The sequence below is a fragment of the Centroberyx gerrardi genome, chromosome 5 (assembly GCF_048128805.1).
Source record: "Centroberyx gerrardi isolate f3 chromosome 5, fCenGer3.hap1.cur.20231027, whole genome shotgun sequence".
Lineage (NCBI taxonomy): Eukaryota > Metazoa > Chordata > Actinopteri > Beryciformes > Berycidae > Centroberyx > Centroberyx gerrardi.
The window spans coordinates 6,243,871-6,265,999 of NC_136001.1; the positions used below are offsets into that span (position 1 = coordinate 6,243,871).

A 22,129-nucleotide genomic window follows, 5' to 3' on the forward strand; every position below is an offset into this window, starting at 1 on the left:
GACAAACACAGGAAAACACACACACACACACACACACACACACACACACACATAATGTGCCAGCTCTAGCCCTGGTGCGTAGGAGAGATAGAGCGTGATTGGCAGGTAAACACTAGCAGCAACACTGACTAGACTAATATTTCTGATTCACGTCCCATATTGAAAAACACATACACTTCCCATCACATCACATGCACTTCAAAAAGTGTTTACTGTTTCAAAACATACAAAGATTAGCCCAAAATGCACTTGCACATATAGATGACATTAATTTGAAATATATATTTTATTAGCCGACATATAGAAAGCATGTATTTCCAGTATCCAAAAAGAATGAATCTGAATGTCATCTACAATTTTTGCATATGTCAAAATATATCTCAAGTGACAAGTGCATGTCAAATGTATGTTTGCAATATGGGGCTAGTATAAATGAAAGTATCAGGAAGATGCACCAATGTCCTGTTAATATTTGTTGAGTCAAATTGAAAACAAATGAAACTCATTGCTCCCAAAATTGCATATAAGTCCTTTCAAGCAGCTCTGTTGCTATTCTTATTATAACTACAGCTGTGGAAATACAGTGGTTTGCAAGCTTTTTTCAGAGTAAAAAAGGCTACTTTCACACCCCATTGACATGGGTTAGGGTTAGGGTTACACCAGCATTGCTAATAAAAGATAACTTTTTGATACTAGGCTCTACTGGTGTTCAATATTACTGTACATCTGGTAACGCTCCCCTTTTACAGTCACCCTAAGTACTGGGTATTTACCAGATAAATACATGGTAAGAACAGTAAGTTACCAAAGCTGTGACTAAGTAGGTAAAGACTTAACAGTTGAATTACTTAAAACTATGTGGTACTACCGGTTGCCTCATATCCTACTATTGAGGAGGCCTGTATATTGTTAACTGAAACACACAATGAGTAGCCTACCACGATTTTCAAGCTGATCAGAAAACACAGCAGCAATGCAGCTCCTCAAACCCTTGATGACTGATTGATTGATACACTGAATGAAAACTGTGATTAAAAAAATGTGTATGTGCCAAATATGAAGTATCATGGCATAGTGCGACATGTTGGCCCCACTAACACACAGAGCCGTACAGAGGGAGTGTTGAGTCTTATGTGTCGTGCTTTAGATAAACACAGTGCTGCCTGATTCAGTGCTGAGTTACTCACATCAGAGGCAGTGGATGGAGCCAGCAATACACATGTAAACAATATGAACTTCTGCACACACACGTACGAACATACAGCCTGCGTACATCAATGGGATTATTCAGCCTTGTTATTTTGCGTGGGTGAGGATTTGAGCACGCAGTGGCGTCAAAAAATAAAAATGTTATCGGGGTAGGGAGGGTCCCAAAATAGACCATTAAAATTGTTTATAGGCTGTCTTTATCTAAGGTTTGGATTCAGCAGCGGGTCCAGTGAAGTGTGTCTAAGACTGCGGCGAAAATGAACATATCAGACAGAGCGGCTCAGATTGTCATCTGCCCCGGAGGAAACACCAGATTAGAAGCAACAGCCAGCATCACAAATGTCTCAGGTCATGAACAATATGGGCTCATTAAAGCAAAATAACCCGAGCCATTTGAAACAGGAAGGATTTCGTAACATAACAGGTCATACTGTGTTGGTCTTTAGATAAGGTTGCGATGTGTCTTAATAATTTCTCTGCAATGTTGCCATGTGTTGCTTCCATATTGCTGTCTAGATAATGTTGCTTCCATATTGCTGTCTAGATAATGTTGCTTCCATATTGCTGTCTAGATAATGTTGCTTCCATATTGCTATGTGTCTAGATAATGTTGATTCCATATTGCTATGTGTCTAGATAATGTTGCTTCCATATTGCTGTGTCTAGATAATGTTGCTTCCATATTGCTATGTGTCTAGATAATGTTGCTTCCATATTGCTATGTCTAGATAATGTTGCTTCCATATTGCTATGTGTCTAGATAATGTTGCTTCCATATTGCTGTCTAGATAATGTTGCTTCCATATTGCTGTGTCTAGATAATGTTGCTTCCATATTGCTGTGTCTAGATAATGTTGCTTCCATATTGCTGTCTAGATAATGTTGCTTCCATATTACTGTGTCTAGATAATGTTGCTTCCATATTGCTGTGTCTAGATAATGTTGCTTCCATATTGCTGTGTGTCTAGATAATGTTGCTTCCATATTGCTGTGTCTAGATAATGTTGCTTCCATATTGCTATGTGTCTAGATAATGTTGCTTCCATATTGCTGTCTAGATAATGTTGCTTCCATATTGCTATGTGTCTAGATAATGTTGCTTCCATATTGCTGTGTCTAGATAATGTTGCTTCCATATTGCTGTGTCTAGATAATGTTGCTTCCATATTGCTGTGTCTAGATAATGTTGCTTCCATATTGCTGTCTAGATAATGTTGCTTGCATATTACTGTGTCTAGATAATGTTGCTTCCATATTGCTGTGTCTAGATAATGTTGCTTCCATATTGCTGTGTCTAGATAATGTTGCTTCCATATTGCTATGTGTCTAGATAATGTTGCTTCCATATTGCTATGTGTCTAGATAATGTTGCTTCCATATTGCTATGTGTCTAGATAATGTTGCTTCCATATTGCTATGTGTCTAGATAATGTTGCTTCCATATTGCTATGTGTCTAGATAATGTTGCTTCCATATTGCTGTCTAGATAATGTTGCTTCCATATTGCTATGTGTCTAGATAATGTTGCTTCCATATTGCTGTCTAGATAATGTTGCTTCCATATTGCTATGTGTCTAGATAATGTTGCTTCCATATAGCTGGCTAGATAATGTTGCTTCCATATTGCTATGTCTAGATAATGTTGCTTCCATATTGCTGTGTCTAGATAATGTTGCTTCCATATTGCTGTCTAGATAATGTTGCTTCCATATTACTGTGTCTAGATAATGTTGCTTCCATATTGCTGTGTCTAGATAATGTTGCTTCCATATTGCTGTGTGTCTAGATAATGTTGCTTCCATATTGCTATGTGTCTAGATAATGTTGCTTCCATATTGCTATGTGTCTAGATAATGTTGCTTCCATATTGCTGTCTAGATAATGTTGCTTCCATATTGCTATGTCTAGATAATGTTGCTTCCATATTGCTATGTGTCTAGATAACGTTGCTTCCATATTGCTATGTGTCTAGATAATGTTGCTTCCATATTGCTGTGTCTAGATAATGTTGCTTCCATATTGCTGTGTCTAGATAATGTTGCTTCCATATTGCTGTCTAGATAATGTTGCTTCCATATTGCTGTCTAGATAATGTTGCTTCCATATTGCTATGTCTAGATAATGTTGCTTCCATATTGCTGTGTCTAGATAATGTTGCTTCCATATTGCTATGTCTAGATAATGTTGCTTCCATATTGCTATGTCTAGATAATGTTGCTTCCATATTGCTGTCTAGATAATGTTGCTTCCATATTACTGTCTAGATAATGTTGCTTCCATATTACTGTGTCTAGATAATGTTGCTTCCATATTGCTGTCTAGATAATGTTGCTTCCATATTGCTATGTGTCTAGATAATGTTGCTTCCATATTGCTGTCTAGATAATGTTGCTTCCATATTGCTGTGTCTAGATAATGTTGCTTCCATATTGCTATGTGTCTAGATAATGTTGCTTCCATATTGCTATGTGTCTAGATAATGTTGCTTCCATATTGCTGTCTAGATAATGTTGCTTCCATATTGCTATGTGTCTAGATAATGTTGCTTCCATATTGCTGTCTAGATAATGTTGCTTCCATATTGCTGTGTCTAGATAATGTTGCTTCCATATTGCTATGTCTAGATAATGTTGCTTCCATATTGCTGTGTGTCTAGATAATGTTGCTTCCATATTGCTATGTGTCTAGATAATGTTGCTTCCATATTGCTATGTCTAGATAATGTTGCTTCCATATTGCTATGTGTCTAGATAATGTTGCTTCCATATTGCTGTCTAGATAATGTTGCTTCCATATTGCTATGTCTAGATAATGTTGCTTCCATATTGCTATGTGTCTAGATAATGTTGCTTCCATATTGCTGTCTAGATAATGTTGCTTCCATATTGCTGTGTCTAGATAATGTTGCTTCCATATTGCTGTGTCTAGATAATGTTGCTTCCATATTGCTGTGTGTCTAGATAATGTTGCTTCCATATTGCTATGTGTCTAGATAATGTTGCTTCCATATTGCTATGTCTAGATAATGTTGCTTCCATATTGCTATGTGTCTAGATAATGTTGCTTCCATATTGCTGTGTCTAGATAATGTTGCTTCCATATTGCTGTGTCTAGATAATGTTGCTTCCATATTGCTATGTGTCTAGATAATGTTGCTTCCATATTGCTGTCTAGATGTTGCTTCCATATTGCTGTCTAGATAATGTTGCTTCCATATTGCTGTCTAGATAATGTTGCTTCCATATTGCTGTCTAGATAATGTTGCTTCCATATTGCTGTCTAGATAATGTTGCTTCCATATTGCTGTGTCTAGATAATGTTGCTTCCATATTGCTGTGTCTAGATAATGTTGCTTCCATATTGCTGTGTGTCTAGATAATGTTGCTTCCATATTGCTATGTGTCTAGATAATGTTGCTTCCATATTGCTATGTGTCTAGATAATGTTGCTTCCATATTGCTATGTGTCTAGATAATGTTGCTTCCATATTGCTATGTGTCTAGATAATGTTGCTTCCATATTGCTGTGTCTAGATAATGTTGCTTCCATATTGCTGTGTCTAGATAATGTTGCTTCCATATTGCTGTGTCTAGATAATGTTGCTTCCATATTGCTGTCTAGATAATGTTGCTTCCATATTACTGTCTAGATAATGTTGCTTCCATATTGTTGTGTGTCTAGATAATGTTGCTTCCATATTGCTGTCTAGATAATATTGCTTCCATATTGCTATGTGTCTAGATAATGTTGCTTCCATATTGCTGTCTAGATAATGTTGCTTCCATATTGCTATGTGTCTAGATAATGTTGCTTCCATATTGCTATGTGTCTAGATAATGTTGCTTCCATATAGCTGGCTAGATAATGTTGCTTCCATATTGCTATGTCTAGATAATGTTGCTTCCATATTGCTGTGTCTAGATAATGTTGCTTCCATATTGCTGTCTAGATAATGTTGCTTCCATATTACTGTGTCTAGATAATGTTGCTTCCATATTGCTGTGTCTAGATAATGTTGCTTCCATATTGCTGTGTGTCTAGATAATGTTGCTTCCATATTGCTATGTGTCTAGATAATGTTGCTTCCATATTGCTATGTGTCTAGATAATGTTGCTTCCATATTGCTGTCTAGATAATGTTGCTTCCATATTGCTATGTCTAGATAATGTTGCTTCCATATTGCTATGTGTCTAGATAACGTTGCTTCCATATTGCTATGTGTCTCGATAATGTTGCTTCCATATTGCTGTGTCTAGATAATGTTGCTTCCATATTGCTGTGTCTAGATAATGTTGCTTCCATATTGCTGTCTAGATAATGTTGCTTCCATATTGCTGTGTCTAGATAATGTTGCTTCCATATTGCTATGTCTAGATAATGTTGCTTCCATATTGCTATGTCTAGATAATGTTGCTTCCATATTGCTGTCTAGATAATGTTGCTTCCATATTACTGTCTAGATAATGTTGCTTCCATATTACTGTGTCTAGATAATGTTGCTTCCATATTGCTGTCTAGATAATGTTGCTTCCATATTGCTATGTGTCTAGATAATGTTGCTTCCATATTGCTGTCTAGATAATGTTGCTTCCATATTGCTGTGTCTAGATAATGTTGCTTCCATATTGCTATGTGTCTAGATAATGTTGCTTCCATATTGCTATGTGTCTAGATAATGTTGCTTCCATATTGCTGTCTAGATAATGTTGCTTCCATATTGCTATGTGTCTAGATAATGTTGCTTCCATATTGCTGTCTAGATAATGTTGCTTCCATATTGCTGTGTCTAGATAATGTTGCTTCCATATTGCTATGTGTCTAGATAATGTTGCTTCCATATTGCTGTCTAGATAATGTTGCTTCCATATTGCTATGTCTAGATAATGTTGCTTCCATATTGCTATGTGTCTAGATAATGTTGCTTCCATATTGCTGTCTAGATAATGTTGCTTCCATATTGCTGTGTCTAGATAATGTTGCTTCCATATTGCTGTGTCTAGATAATGTTGCTTCCATATTGCTGTGTGTCTAGATAATGTTGCTTCCATATTGCTATGTGTCTAGATAATGTTGCTTCCATATTGCTATGTCTAGATAATGTTGCTTCCATATTGCTATGTGTCTAGATAATGTTGCTTCCATATTGCTGTGTCTAGATAATGTTGCTTCCATATTGCTGTGTCTAGATAATGTTGCTTCCATATTGCTATGTGTCTAGATAATGTTGCTTCCATATTGCTGTCTAGATGTTGCTTCCATATTGCTGTCTAGATAATGTTGCTTCCATATTGCTGTCTAGATAATGTTGCTTCCATATTGCTGTCTAGATAATGTTGCTTCCATATTGCTGTCTAGATAATGTTGCTTCCATATTGCTGTGTCTAGATAATGTTGCTTCCATATTGCTGTGTCTAGATAATGTTGCTTCCATATTGCTGTGTGTCTAGATAATGTTGCTTCCATATTGCTATGTGTCTAGATAATGTTGCTTCCATATTGCTATGTGTCTAGATAATGTTGCTTCCATATTGCTGTGTCTAGATAATGTTGCTTCCATATTGCTGTGTCTAGATAATGTTGCTTCCATATTGCTGTGTCTAGATAATGTTGCTTCCATATTGCTGTCTAGATAATGTTGCTTCCATATTACTGTCTAGATAATGTTGCTTCCATATTGTTGTGTGTCTAGATAATGTTGCTTCCATATTGCTGTCTAGATAATATTGCTTCCATATTGCTATGTGTCTAGATAATGTTGCTTCCATATTGCTGTCTAGATAATGTTGCTTCCATATTGCTATGTGTCTAGATAATGTTGCTTCCATATTGCTATGTGTCTAGATAATGTTGCTTCCATATTGCTGTGTCTAGATAATGTTGCTTCCATATTGCTATGTGTCTAGATAATGTTGCTTGAGGACAGAATCTTCCAATGTACATATATAGTTGCTATGCAGTACCTATAGTACAAAAGAGCAGTTTCCATCAGCTAGGTGTATATTGGAAAGCTGTCTCCATTTAGGAACAAGTCAACACTTCATGGACGTCAATACTCTGACATATTCTCTAACAGAAAACTGTCTGTTGCCATTGAAGTGAAACACCCACGTTAAATAAGACATCCACTGCCCGAGGCCTCTCTCTTTAGAGTAGCATGCACGTCTAACAAGCCAGGAAATCAATAGCTATACATTAGACACTGATTGACAATTTGTCACTGTACGCCCTCCATGTAATTATCTCCCTCTGTGCGTCAGGTTGATAGGAAATGCCTCTCCACCCTTGCTATAGACCAAGGGAATGCTATCTCCCCCTGTATCAAGGACTGGCATGAAATTAAAAATCCATAAGCGGTTATGATGATTTACGGGGAGATGGAATGAGGTAACAAGGTCACTGGTGGCTCCGAGCGAGTGCAGTGCTGTGAATTCAGTTTATGACCAGGTGTAGTTAATAATGGAGAAGTGTGAAGAGTTTGTTGGTGGAAAAACCTTAAGAGTTGACATCTAAAACTGAAAAGAATTCTCCCCTAGTCCGCACCCATGAAAATAAAGATTTTCTGTTGTTTATTTGCCTCGAGATAAATACTGCACACTCAGTACTTTATATCACAGTTGCATTAGTACATAGCCATCCCCTGACTAAGTTAAAGGCACAACTAAGGGATTTTTTTTCAGCATGATGAGAAAGCCCTGTTGGGTACCACACCTATCCATCTCATTGTTGGTCTTCCTTTTAATTACCGCTCCATGGTCGACTCCAGAAGCCAAACCCAGCTCACTTAAACAGCAACAAATCATTGCTAACTAGGCCAAGTCCTGCTTAGAAGTTTGTGGCCAAAAGCAGAATAACTATGGCAAGAGAAGAGAGAAAGAGACGGAGAGATCCTGAAAGATTGGTATTCTCTGCATTCTCTGAATGTAGGCTAATTAGACACAAATAACTACAGTCCCCTGCAGGCGTGGCGGCTTCTCTCGTTCTCTCTCATTCTCTGCCTTTCTTTCTCTCATTACTCGCTCACTAATTCATGGATTGGGGTGAGAACAACAAAGAAAGTTACCTCGTGTTAAAGTCAATGTGTGCGTGTGTGCGTGTGTGTTGCTGCGAGTGTCAGCCTCTGTATTGCTCTCCCAGGGGAGATGTGTTTCGTTAACAGTGTTTTCCGTCACAAGCTCTGATGGAGAGAAAGGATATTCCCAGTGCTAACTCAATGTTTCCTCGGGAAAACAAGGAAAACGTGGTTTGCAGCATGGGAATGAGAGAGGGAGGGATTGAGGAAGGGGGGAGGAGATTTTGGCTCATATGTTGGCACAAAACATTCCATGACAATAAATGTCTAATTTCTTCTCTAAGTATAATGTAATTACCTTGGAATATTCAGTGGTGACAATGGACAACTTTGCAAATACCCACAGCAATAAAAAGGTCTTTTTTTTAAGTTAAACCCATGGAAGGTAAAAATGGATAGAGCTGAGAACTGAACTGAGGTGAGCACAGGGAACACAGGGAAGGGAATTGAAAAAGAAGGAAGAGGGGAAACAGGGAAATGCTGAAAGGAGAACGACTAGCTCACTCTCTTTTTCTTGCACCCTCCATCCATTTCTCCTTGTGTGATAGCTTTTTTAGCACATGGCATGAAATGCCCGAGCTCTAATCGCTACTGATCCTGGCTGCATGCAGTCTAGGGGTTACGGATCACTATCTTGCGTGTGTGAGCTAAACAGCTATACTATCTCAGAATTGCTACACACAACCAAATTATCTCAACATTGATTAGGCATCAAAGCCGCAAGCTACTGTGCAGATTTGCACTTGTTTTGCTCCCTCCATCCATTTCTCCTTGTGTGATAGTTTAGGTGTTGGCGTGGGCTTTGGTTCTGGTGTGGAGCAGCTGTCCCTCTGCTGATTCTGACCGGGCGAGCGTCTGTCCAACCAACCTGCAGTCTGCCGGTACACGCCGGAACTCCGTCACCGGGCCCGGCGGCCAGGAGAGGCCCCAGTGCAGAGTTGCACCACAGAGCTGATTAAACTATCATCTGCACCCGGCCCAAGAGCATTAGGCCCCGCTCCAATCCCATTAGGCAGCTTCCTCTTTCACACACACACACACACACACACACACACACAAACTCACACATAGGCATGCACACATACACATTCAGTATATAAGACCAGTGTTGAAGGCCAATGCTGCTACATTTTACACTGATATTCACTATCTTTACATTTGACTATTTTGATGTTGAAAATTTAAAAAATGGCAAGGATTCAGTGTTTCCCCCACAGTTTTATTCTTGGCAGCGTGGAAAAAGCCTCTGAAACAGACTTAGGGGGATCCAACACACACACAGGTGTATGCAAGCACACTGTGAATTGATCTAGATGGCTCTGCAGTGGTGCCTAATGCACTCCCCAGGGTTGGGAAAGATAGTTTTACAAGCTACCAGTTACTTCACATTGGAAGAAATTACTACAGCAAAGCTCCCCTCAAGAGAGTTACAGTTTGGTTAACTAAAGTTACTTAAAAAGTCACTCAAACAAAAACAAAAAAAATTAAATATCTACATCTGTCAATGTCAATGACTGCAAAAAACTATCACAGATTACCTTAACAAAAATGTGATTTTGCTTGGCAGTTGCAGTAGTAGTACACCTCAAAATGACTGCAAAACAAATGACTGCTAAAAACAAATCCAAATTTGAATTTAGTTGAACTACCACCAAGCTGCTGTAAAATGTACTTAAAGGATAAGTTAGGCAATTTTGGATCTAATTTGTCTCTTACATACCTGTAGTATTTGGACCCGCAGAAAATATTTACTCCAGAGTCAGCTATCAGTTGAAACAACAAGCTCCTGTTGCTAGTCCTCTTGCTGCTAACAGGTATGTCAAAATATCTCCAAAAAAGGCATTTGAAGGCTCCACAGTGGAGTTGTTGTGAGTGAACGGAAAAGTTGTAGTACATAAATTAAAACTAGCTCTGATTTCATGACGCAGTTCCCTCATTACACACACTTTCACTCGTCAGGAAATCACAGAACTATTTTTCTCTGCCACAGCACAGACTGCTTTGGGGTGAAAGTGCGTTACTGGCGGAGTGATCTAGTTTTGGACGGTCAGGTCAGATTGTAAACAGTAGATTTTGGTAGAAGATGATCCACTGAGTGGAAACGGTGCGGTGCCGCTGCTTTCGATGTTGTGGATATAAGTTTGTCGGTTGGTCATCATGTCGTTTTTGGAGATATATTGACAAACCCTGTTTGGACTCATTGTTAGCAGCAAAAGGCCTAGCAACTGAGCTTGCTGTTTCAACCGACAGCTGACTCTTGAGCCAATATTGTCTGTGGGTCCAAGTGCTACAGGTATGTAAAAGAGAAATTATATATAGGTCCAAATCGCTGAACTTCTGATCCTTTAAGCTAGTTCAAAGGTGCTACATGTATCATTTTTAAACGTTAAGATATTGTCAAATTAACTGTGATACTTTGATATAATTACCGTAAACAAACGAGACCATGGTGGAGACGATTGGTAGTCTCTATCTCACACCAGTGGTATTGTTTGTGCTACTGTTTCCCAAAATTAAGACCACATTTCCCATAAACCCTGTGGCTTCCTGTTGCAAAGAGGATGTTGCTATTTCAGTCAAAGGTTTTCACCTTGTCTTTCTGAAGAGGATAAACATGTTGCAAGTGATTTGTCCATCGGCCTTTCACTCCTTCCAGCTTTAGCTTTAGCTTTAAGCTTTAGCTCTGTTTGCTCTGGAAGAATCCAGCAGATTTCCCTCCAAATCCGACCTGGTGCCACACAATGTCAAATTTAGTGTAGAGGCCAGTAGAGGCCGCCAATCTTCTCAACAATGGCTTCGTTTCTTTACAGTAATTATGTTAATATTTGAAAATTAATGTGGCAATGATTTATTGATGTTAAAATGATACACCTAGCACCTTTAATTACATGTAATTAATTACTGCCCAACACTGACTATTCACAATAACACCCAGTTGATACAACAAATAGTGTCAGCCTCTATTCCGTTATACTAGCTTGACCATTTCCCCCGCCTCCCTCACTTCTCTCCTCATTCGTTTCCTCTGCTCTCCTTGTTTCTCGCCCCCTCCACCCTGGGAGGTGTGAAGGAGTGAGGGAGCCTTGTTGGGCCGATCTGCCGGCGATGATGGGGTTTGCGTGGTGTGGAGAATAATTGGTCGAGGCTTAACCTCTGGGGAGAGAGCCATGGATTATTGGTAGGCTGAGAGTAGGCTGCTGCGATGTGAAACCCCGGGCAGTCTCCCCTCTGATAGGAGATTAGCTCTGGATTAGATTAGCAGGGTCTCGGCAGGCAGCACACACACACACACACACACACACCCATACACACACCCCAGCTATATCCTAAATCCTTTCCTTTATCTGCTGGCTTTCTTTACTTCTTTAATTACCGTTCTACCTTCCTCGCTCTTGATCTTGTCCTTTCCTGCCTTTTAGCATTCCTCACCTTTCAGTCATCAAATCATATTTTCTGTAGTGACAGTGATGCTTCATCACACACACACAGACACACACAGTCTCACGAGACCATAATTAAGGTGTTTGCTTTGTGTGGCTCTGTTCACAGCAGAGGTCCATGACAAGCTCCCTGAGGAACAGCTAATGACAGGAGAGAAGGCGTGTTTCCTCCCCCTACATCACCTAAATCTGGGTGTAGAGCTTAGAGAAACAGCCTCTATAGTGAAACATGTGATGTAGAGACTCCCGGTGTTTCATTTCATCTCCCTGTCATGTCATATGGAGCACAAACTGTGACAAAGATGGGACCTGTGCAAAGATAAAGTGTAGGTGTAACATCCTTCCCATCATTAGCAGAGCTAAAACAGCAAACATTTTGACGCTGAAGAGATGTTGGTATGACAGTGTGCACCACTGTTGAAAACCAGTGTAAATATCAATAGTGGAAAGTTGACATGACATCCATTAGTCGTCCATAGCTGCTACCTGCATCGTTTTGTGAAATCAGGACCTAAATATTTTTCTGATATCTGTTCAAAACAGTTTTGGAAGTTGTTTTAATATGAATTTTTACCATGCCATAGTATCACATTGTGAACATTTTGTGCTCTAGTTTAGTGTACAAGGGAGACTACTCTCTCCAAATTGGTAAACTGGTAAATTGGTATGTGACACATTACTAGTGACAACAATACATGACGTCAATGAAAGTTATTTGTAAGCAGTATTAGGCTCGTTACTCAAAAGTAATATGTTACTCATTGCTCACAACTCATTTCAAAAGTGATATCATTCCTTTACTTATTATCCTACTACTAACCTACTTCCCGGGAGCAGTAATTCGTCACACCACTCATTTTACTACTTTATCCCAAAACTGGCGATTTCGTCCTCTCTTCCCTTCTAAAATCAGGATCAGTCAGTTTCCTCTCCTGTGAATGATCAGGAAACCAAACAGTGTTGATGTCAAATCTTCTTGTCGTCCTTTTACTGGATAAAATCAAAGTAGTGGGAATACTTCTACCCAGAGAAAGACAACTTTTCTACCATTTCTCATCTAAACGAGAAGCTTAGTTTGAGAGGATGACGACTAATTTGGCCAAGAATGAATAGAAGATGGGGGTTGGATTTAGCTTTCAGATAATTCCACTTCAATCTGATATTTAGAGGGAGTGAGAAAAAACTTACAGACTTTCATGTATTTGTTTTGATTAGTAAGTGTAATTTTATTACTGAAATTGACATAGCAATTTGTTACTCTACCTGGGAAAGGTAATAGCCTACTGTATTGGCATTACTGAGTAACAGTTACCACCCAACACTACTCCTCCTTTTCTCTGTGGTCTAATGGATAACACCACAGTGATCCTGGAAAAAAAAATAGCCAGGGAGTGAAATATACTAGAGATACTGTAAATATAGGAAGAGGGGGAGAGAGAGGAAAAAACAAGCATTTCTCAGTCATGTCAAACATGAAGTTAAAAAGCATGGGCCTCCCTGGTGGCTGCAGATTCTTCCAGTATGAATCCAGATCCAGAGTGCAGGGAGCAGGTGAGGCCACGAATCCACTGTGTTGATTCACACACGGTACGCTTTGCCGCCTCTCTGCTGCAGTCCTCCTCTTTTGTCTCTCTGGCAGTAGGTGGAGGCAAGTTTACTGCACTGTCTCTGTGTATCAATGGAGTGCTCTCTCTCCCACACAACACAGACACAAAGGCAGCATCGCGGCCACCGCTGAGGGTGACGCCACCGAATCGTGACTCTGAGAGGCATTCGACAATACCAGGGCTGCATCCTTATAACTCTAGTATTACTGTATTATCACTGTAGGACAGGTTTAGGCAAGGGCTCTGCTAGGAGCCTATTTATTGGCACACCACCCCCCCAACCATTTCTTCAACTCAAATGGTTAAAATAGCGTTTTGCTACTCTCTATCATCAATTGATGTAACACAATAATAATTAAACCTATATCCAGTTCATGAAAGCTTTTCCACTTGCTGTTATAAACACTCGGCGTCTGGAAGCTCTTTCCTGGGAAAAATCCTCTGCCGCACAGGAAGTGATGCGTTTTATGTTTCCAGTTTGGAATCAACAGAAGAAGAAGAACTGGGTAGTTAGCATGAGCAGTGATAGCCACCATGGCTGAACAGACAAAGAAAAGAGAAACTCAAACTGCATCAACAGAGAATCCAAGGAAAAAGACGCCACAGTACTGGACACACTGTTTGATTGACAGGTGATCTCTGGGAAGTGCAGTGCAGAAACACCACAGCTATGAGCGCTGAGCACCAAAGATGGAGTAAAAAAAAAACTTCTCCACTTCTCATTTGTGATTACTACAGCAGAATAAAATGGAGCTAATATCGCGATTCATTTTTATGCCCCACGATACGTATCATCACATTTTTGTATTGTGATATATTGAATTTCAATATATCGTTCCATCCCTAATTCCTAGGATACAAAGTAGTAACTAGTATTACAATGATTTAAGTCACATGAAGATATGTCATGGGATGGGGTGTCATTTGGGAAAAAACACAAGTTTTCTGGAAATATAATTGATTTTTGTTTCTATTGGAAGTTGTTTGCCTTGTGATGATCACTACCTGGAGGTCATAGTTTACCCTACTTTTTATTGACCATAAATCGCTGGTCATCCCCATTCATTCTGATGCTGTGGGCAACTGTGACTGTTTGCAACATGTTGAATACACAGGGATCTTCATATAACGCACAAAGGTGAGTTGCAGGAGAGCTAGCGCCGGCTGTGCAGTTCCAGCTCACTGTAACGTGGAACATACAACGCTTCAGCCATCTCCAGATACTTCAGGGCTTCATCCTGCTATGTTTGAAGCAGAGGCATTTGCTGAGTTTGCCAAAAATGCACGGGGAGTTTGTGGCGACCCAAACACAAAAGAAAATCATTTTTGTCTGACATGCCTATCAGGTTTGTTGAATCATAGTACTACACATCTCATTCATGTCGGGTTATTATTTTAAACAAGCTCAATGATAAGGTTGGAATGGATATAAATGTACCTAAATTACACAATAAACATGCAGGACTGTAGGCAAGACCATGTCAGTCGAGTCCAAGTCAATTCTAAGACCAGATCCTGTCGAGTTCAAGTCAAGAACAGGTCCAGAGGAAATCGAGTACGATTCAAGACCAAGACCAAGACCAAAACAGGCAACAAAGAGTGTATATGTCTTTCCAAATATCAAGACAATGCTTAAGGTGTTTCTTAAGGATGAACAGAGATGTAGATCTATCTGCAGGATCTCTGTACTATACTCTTCAACATCTAAACAAACAATGCATTGGATTCTGACTAATTGATGCATAGAACTTTGATGACCAGTACATACTTTACACAAGTGAAATCCCTTAAATTGTTGGTAGAGCTGGGGAGAAAATAAAGGAGGGCTGGACCAGGTGGAGGAAAACTTATCTTTGAAAATGTTTGGACAGGATAAATCGAGTCAACATCCAATAGCAGCCGAGACCAAGAGAAGTCGGAGTCAAAACAGGCACGAGACTGAGGCAAGTCCAAGACGTCAGAAAAGTCTTGAGGCTGGACTCAAGACCAAGACTGGACTCAAATATTACAGCCCTTGCAGCACCATAAAGTCTCCAATTCTTACCTCTTTCTGGAGTCATGCCTGTGTAATGTAAAACGCTGCCAAAGTTCCTCTCCTCTCCCTCGGGATGGTACTTTGCACGGTGCACTGCCTTTGAGAAATGGTATCATTTTGGCAAGGAACAGGGTTTAGACTGGGCCATCCAATATCTAGTCTGCCTCTGTGCGACCAAAAAGGTTCAATACAGCCTCTTGCAATTAGTCACTTCTGATGACCTGTCAGACTTGTAGTACCTAAGTTCTCATTCCACAAATACCAGAAGAAACTGTCGTGGGGGAAAAAGCTGGCCATCGGAGCACTTTTTAGCACTTTTGGAGCCGACAGTCAATATTTCAGAGAATTTGTCTGCACTGCACTATTTTGCACTGACCCAGCAAACCACCTATGGGGCCTATCTTTTATAGATCACTGAGCGTACAGCTGAGCTCATGCCAGCATTAAAATAGTCACAGAAAATGACACGATTCGCTTGCCAGTTAAATAAAATACTTTTGAACCATCTCAACAACATGAAGGGAACCTTTTGGGAACATTTTGGCCCCGCCATACTTCAGATCATTTTTCCCTTGAGTGAAAGCTCCATCATGATGCTCTTACACCAGGATAAGGCAAAGAACTAAGGTAAAAAGATTCAAAACTCAAATCCAGCTGGGCACCCTTCCTTTTAAGCTATGAAGTTGTCGAGCAAAAGTCAAATGAAGAAAGGGAAAGCGTGTCTTTCAACAACAAGAGCAAAAGTGCTAAACGTCGTGAACACATGCGACAACATTTCTCAGAACTTGCTTGCGGTTTCAGAGGAGACGTGCAAAACTGACACACTGCGAGTGTATTGTCGGTTTGACGCCTCTGAAGCTGCTCCGCATGTCGATGGGAAACACCAGCAGGCTTCGGGAAGCTGGGAAAAAGGGAACTGCGGAAAACAGACTCGTGAGGGATGAAGGGAGAGAAGTGAAGAAGAAAAGAGTTGGGGACTGACAGAGTGATGTAACGGGGGAAATACAGGCAGGTTTGGGGATAGAAGAGACGGAGGTAATGGAAGGGGGAATGGGGAGAGCAGAATAGAAAATCCACCCCAAAGCAACAACAGGAGGAATCCCTTTTGAAATCCCCCTCCATGTTATGTCAACTTCTTACAGAATATGTCAAACTTAACCTTTGTGGCAGTCAAGGGAGAAAACTCGATATAGCTAACAAGTATTAATGGTTAGGTAAGCGCTTAGTGATGGAAATGCCACCATAGCTCTTCTCTCCTGCATCCAGGACAGACTCTTGAATGAAATTCAAAGACTACAGCATTCAATGCTGTGTGATTTGCCATTCCGGAGGGAATTGAAATGACATTTTGCTGCAGCATTATTGCCAGTTACATCCTCTATCGTTCAGCCCCACTCCACTGAAGCCTACTGTACACAATGAGGCATTAGAAAACAGATTCAACAAGGAAGTGAGGGCATCCTCGTGGCCTTATTGGTATGATAAGTTGTAGTATTCCACTGGTGAATGCAACTACTACAATTTAAAGTTGTTTGTGTATCATTTTAAAATCAATAAATAATTACCATATTAATTTTGAGACATTGGTGTAATCGCTGTAAATAAATGAGACCATCGTTGAAAAGTTTGTCAGCCTCTACCAGCCTCTACACTGCATTTTACATTGTGTGCCAATGGGTTGGATTTGGCGGGAAATCTGCTTACTTTGCAAGTAATCCACAACTGTATTCCAGTTCCACTATTCTAACTGCATAATTTCAACTTGACGTTAGCGCACCTCATCTGAATGCATATTGGCTGTTCTCAAGGGCTCCTATCAGCTCTTCTTCTTACTCTTCAAAACCAACATGAGGCGACGTGATAGGAAGCAACAGGATTTATGGGAAATGTAGTCTAAGACATAATACTGCACGTAGTATCTTTAACTACAACTTTTCCAAACTGAGAACAAAGGACTCCACCTTTACGCCGTGCCTTGAATTTCATCTCCCGCGAGGCTTTGCAAATATTTCATATATGCACTGCCTCAGCTTGGCCTTGGCTTCTTCAAAGGGAGGCACTGACTCACTTTTTACTGCGATGCACCGCCAAGCCCATTGAGAAACTCCCCTAGCCAGGCAGATCTCCTTCATAGTGCTGCCTAATGGGCTGAGACAACACCTGATGACATGACATACAGCAGCATGCTGGACCGGAGCGGAGGAAGCCGACCATGGCCAGAGGCTCAGAACAATAACTGATATTGCCCCTGTTTTATAAGTTAGCGCTGTCTAATGTAAAAAATCATTACCTGAAGTTCATCATTCAATACTTCTAAAATATAGAGGATCCACTCTGTAATGGTGTTATCATTTTGTCAATCACGGACTTAACTTACCTGCTATCCTTTAGAAGCACTATCATTTGTTTGAATTTTGTACTATCAGTCATTTATCAGGAGTGTGTCATTTTTCTCAGGAGGTGGATATCTCGTTTTGGAAAGATCTCTTCAAATGGTCTAGCACCCCCCCCAACCCCTCCCCAGGAGTGACGATTAGTGGAATAACCTGTGTGTGAGTGTATATATGAGAGAGACAGCGACAAAATGCAAATCAAACCTCATCTCCAAATCATGAGAATCAGCTCCCGCCTGCATGAACAGTTGCTGTCTTTTTTTTTTTAAACACATTTGAGGCCAATTTCATCTGCACCATGTCTAGTTAATTAGTGGTTTGTGTGATTAGGAGTTCGCTGGGGGATTCTTTGATGCGGACTGAGCTTGCGTGAGACACTTGTAGGGGCTCCACCTGAAGTGATACAATCTGTTCGCTCCATGACGGGGGAATACCAGCTCTGGGAATGAACTGCCACACACACACACACACAAGTGGCTGCTATTCCATGTTTCTGTCACAACAGCTTAGACATACTGTATAGCACAGCTACGACTGTGGAAAGGAAGGTTAGAGGACCAGAGCAAAAGCAGCTCCTGTCACAATTTGTCACGTTCAGACGTTTCAGGAAAAAGACAAAAGTGAGCATCAGTTTGATCTAATTAGGAAAATCCATTCCATTCCATTGCACCTGAAATAGATCAAAATGGAGTCTGTTTTCAATTGTATTGCACCCAAAATCAGTGAGCTCAACAGGGTCCGACAACTTACAGCCCCATCTAATACATTTATAGGCCTCACATGCTGTTTGGCTATTGGATCTTGCATGAATGAATGAATGCAAAGAGTGGGAATGTACTGGAATGCATATGCGGATCATGCATAACGTAGGCTAATCTGGCAGGCAGATATGGCACTAAAATAGAAACTGTGATCTTTGATGCAACACCGCTGCAGGCAGTTCATTATGATAATTCCATACAATTACACTGTGACACATTGTTGCAACCATTGGGTCAAATGACTTCAGTGGTAAAAGAAAATAAACTTTATTGTTTGCATGGTATTTAACACTGATCCTGAATTACTTTTTTCTTTAGATAGGGCTTCCAAATAAATTTCTCTTGATCTTTGTTGTCCATTAATAATAAATGGTTAATGGACGATAAAAAAGATCAAGATAAACAAGATCAAATTTCAACTCACTTAGGCTATAAGCTATGGGGAGTGCCCATACTTTCGCATACCCAATTGACGCCCATGGAAGATGAGAGGGAGGCTTCACTCGTGATGAACAGACCCCCACGCGGTGTTCGTGCACAGAATGAATGATGCCCTCCCATCTTCCTGTAGATCAGGGACGCTGCTGAAATTTCTGGGGTGCCCTGACAAGTAAGGGGGTGGGGGGGGGGGGGTCTGATCTCTCTAACTCGGCACACTATCACCTCACCTCTCCTGAAAGTTGTCCACCCTCCAGAGGCATTGGAGGAGGAGGGAACCCCCCCCCCCCCAAAAAAAAACCCAAAACAGCCAAAGTGTCTTCCTTACCGCATAGCAGCTGCATCCAGGCGCACGTCTTGTAGACCGTGGCGGTATTGCAGAAGAAGAAGAGGGCGAAGCAGGCGATGCAGCTGACGATCAGCACCATGGACAGCAGCACGAAGAAGGAGGCCGCCTTGAAGGCTCCGGACGGGATGGAGCTGAAGTCGGAGAAGCTGCCCTGGCAGGTGAGCTCCCGGTTGGAGTTCCCGTTGCCCACGCAGTAGTGGAACAAGCCGAAGTAGCCGGCGTGGGGGGTGTTGACGCTGTCGCCGATCCAGTAGGGCTGGATGAACACCACCACGTTGATGATGGCCAAGCAGATGGTGAAGATGGCCCACAGGACCCCGATGGCCCGCGAGTTGCGCATGTAGTTGTCATGGTAGATTTTGGAGGCTTCTTGCGAAGGCAGCATTTTTCTCTCTCCCCCCCTCCCTCCCCGCACACAGCAGTGCTGATCCGGTGTTCCCCTCTTCTTGATGCCCCCTTTCCCCTTATCCGTGGGTACAAGGAAATTATATATATAAAAAAAACAAAAACAAAAAAAACGCCACTACAACAATTGTGCAAAGGTCCACTGACTGGTTCCCCACTTTTCCTAAAGATCAATCAGCAGATCCAGATTCTGCTCTTTTAGGAGTAGCCTCACATCCAAATGCCCTCCCTCCCTCACCCCCCCTCCGAATCAATCAATCAATTCAGTAGCGATGCGTGATCCAACCGAGACGGGGAAAATCCTCCCTCCTCCTCCGCTCCTCTCAACGCGTAAAGACACAGCGGAGCCAACCGAGCTCACAGAGCCACAAACAACGGCCAGGGCTGGACGAGATGAGACGCATTATTTTCTTTGAGCACTTCACCGCCGTCTCCTCGTGTTAATAATGTAGCGGCATCTGCTCTCCCGCGCATCAGACCAAAAGGCTTCAAAGGAGAGACGCGCTGCCCCCGTCGAGCTTCCCGAGATGAATCCTCCGCAAATGAGCAGACATCTAGAGGAAACGAACGGGAACATTTGTGTGCCAAACGCCTGACATGTTAAAGGCAGAAATTAAAGTAGCCCAAAAAAACACAAACACAGGAGCGACGGGAGTCCTTTTACGCATACATTTTTTTTTAGAAATATGTAAGCTAGTCTATATCAGTCCTCTATAACTGCACATACCGAGAGCCCCATGTCTGTGGTTTTGGATGCTGCTCTTGTGGTTCTCTCTCTCTCTCTCTCTCTCTCTCTCTCTCTCTCTCTCTCTCTCTCTCTCCCTCTCTCTCTCTCTCTCGCTCGCTCGTTCGCTGCTTGTCTATCTCTCTCCCTCTTTCTCTCTCGCCCGTGCGTTCTCCTGTCTCTCTCCGTGCGCGCACACGCAACCGGGGGATGTCGACGACGGGGGTTGTGGATGACGGCGCGCACACGTTTTGGATATTGCAGAAATTTGGAAGACAACCCCCCCTCTTCCTCTTCCCCTTCCCCCGCCCCCAACTCCACGCGCACACACACACACACACACACACACACACACACACACACGCATGCACATACCAATCACTGATGAATTACGTATTGGCGTCAGTTGGGTATAGTTAGGTGTGACTATTATAATCATAGGTTTCACTCTCATCACTGTTATCTCTCCATGTACAGGAGACAGTTCTAGTGTTCAATACTAAATCAACAACTAAAATCCTGGGACTAAATCTGATCAGATGGGGGTCAGTGGGGTCTAATGTGTCTATTTGGGAGTCCGAGACATGAAAACATTTGAGAACCTCTGGATTAGGCATTAGGCATTCCAGAGGAATCATGACTTTGATTCTAGATTTCACTATCTCCGCTTTTATCTCCCTGGCTATAATATCAGTGATTATGTGATTGTTTTCTAAGTCATAGACTTCATTGCTCACACATTTTATTTGACTTTCTCTAAAGATTAACATGAGGTTCTTTATGGTTATCGGGTTACAGGAATGAGGAATTGGTCTTTCTTGGCTGCTCTCACTGTCATACACAGAACAGCGGGCTCTACTGTTTGCCATGGTGATTGCCAAGCGTTTTATCTTGAAGAAGTGGTGATCTACCTCTCTTTAAAACATGGCTTAATGAAATGGTCTCCTTCCTTAAGATAGAGTGAATTATGCTTTAACAGGACAGTATCTGTGAAGAGGTTCACAAAGATCAGTATCAAATTGTGTATATGTATGTATATGTAGGATAGTATGTGAGGGTGGGGAGGCGATGGGTCAACATGTTCTGTTTTTGGCTATATTTGCTTGCAATCTGTTCTACACTGCAAAAACGTGAAAATACAATATTAATGGATTAAACAACCGAAAACACCACATCTATGCATTGGGTTTACACACAAGTTGACTCATACACGGCTGAACATGAAATGGCCTGGTAGGTGTATGGAGCGGTCATGTTTGCCTTCATAACTGTACATTAAGCATTCATAAGTTGCTTGGCTGAATGACTTCTCTTGATACTGACTGCGGGCCTTGATGTTCACAATCTTATGTATAATTTAATGTCACTACAAGATTACATCCTCCATTGCTTTAAAGCAATCTTCTGAGACTAAAGAGATATAACATTCCAAAACAACTGTCATTTGACTTAATCTAAACTAAATAGGGTATGTCACTATCAGTAAGGACTTATTATGCACATGACCTGTACATATTCATGTACGTTGTCCTGTGAAAACCTCGGGACTCTAGTCATGTTTTAACTTCAGTTAACCTCAGTTAGGATTGCATGCTCCTCTATGGTTTGAGAAAGTCCCATCAACCTTGGTCTTCTGAAACCCTTTCAAAACCCTCTTATGAGTCAGTAGCCTAAATATTTCTGACACATCACATTTTA

General features: G+C 41.1%; 2 protein-coding genes across 2 annotated transcripts in view; one reads left to right on the top strand and one right to left on the bottom strand.

Annotated features, from left to right (window-relative positions):
- The window catches only part of LOC139913137 (NACHT, LRR and PYD domains-containing protein 3-like), a 108,486-nt gene extending 107,037 nt beyond the window's left edge, over nt 1–1,449 (top strand). The window contains exon 14 of the transcript XR_013504884.1: nt 1,440–1,449. The gene's annotated coding sequence lies outside the window, so the exon portion shown is untranslated. The remainder of the gene's footprint in view (nt 1–1,439) is intronic.
- lhfpl4a (LHFPL tetraspan subfamily member 4a) overlaps nt 1–22,129 on the bottom strand; it is a 55,884-nt gene that overhangs the window by 28,694 nt on the left and 5,061 nt on the right. Inside the window, exon 2 of the mRNA XM_071900213.1 lies at nt 19,282–19,693. Coding sequence (XP_071756314.1) covers nt 19,282–19,693 — 412 coding nt within the window. The remainder of the gene's footprint in view (nt 1–19,281; nt 19,694–22,129) is intronic.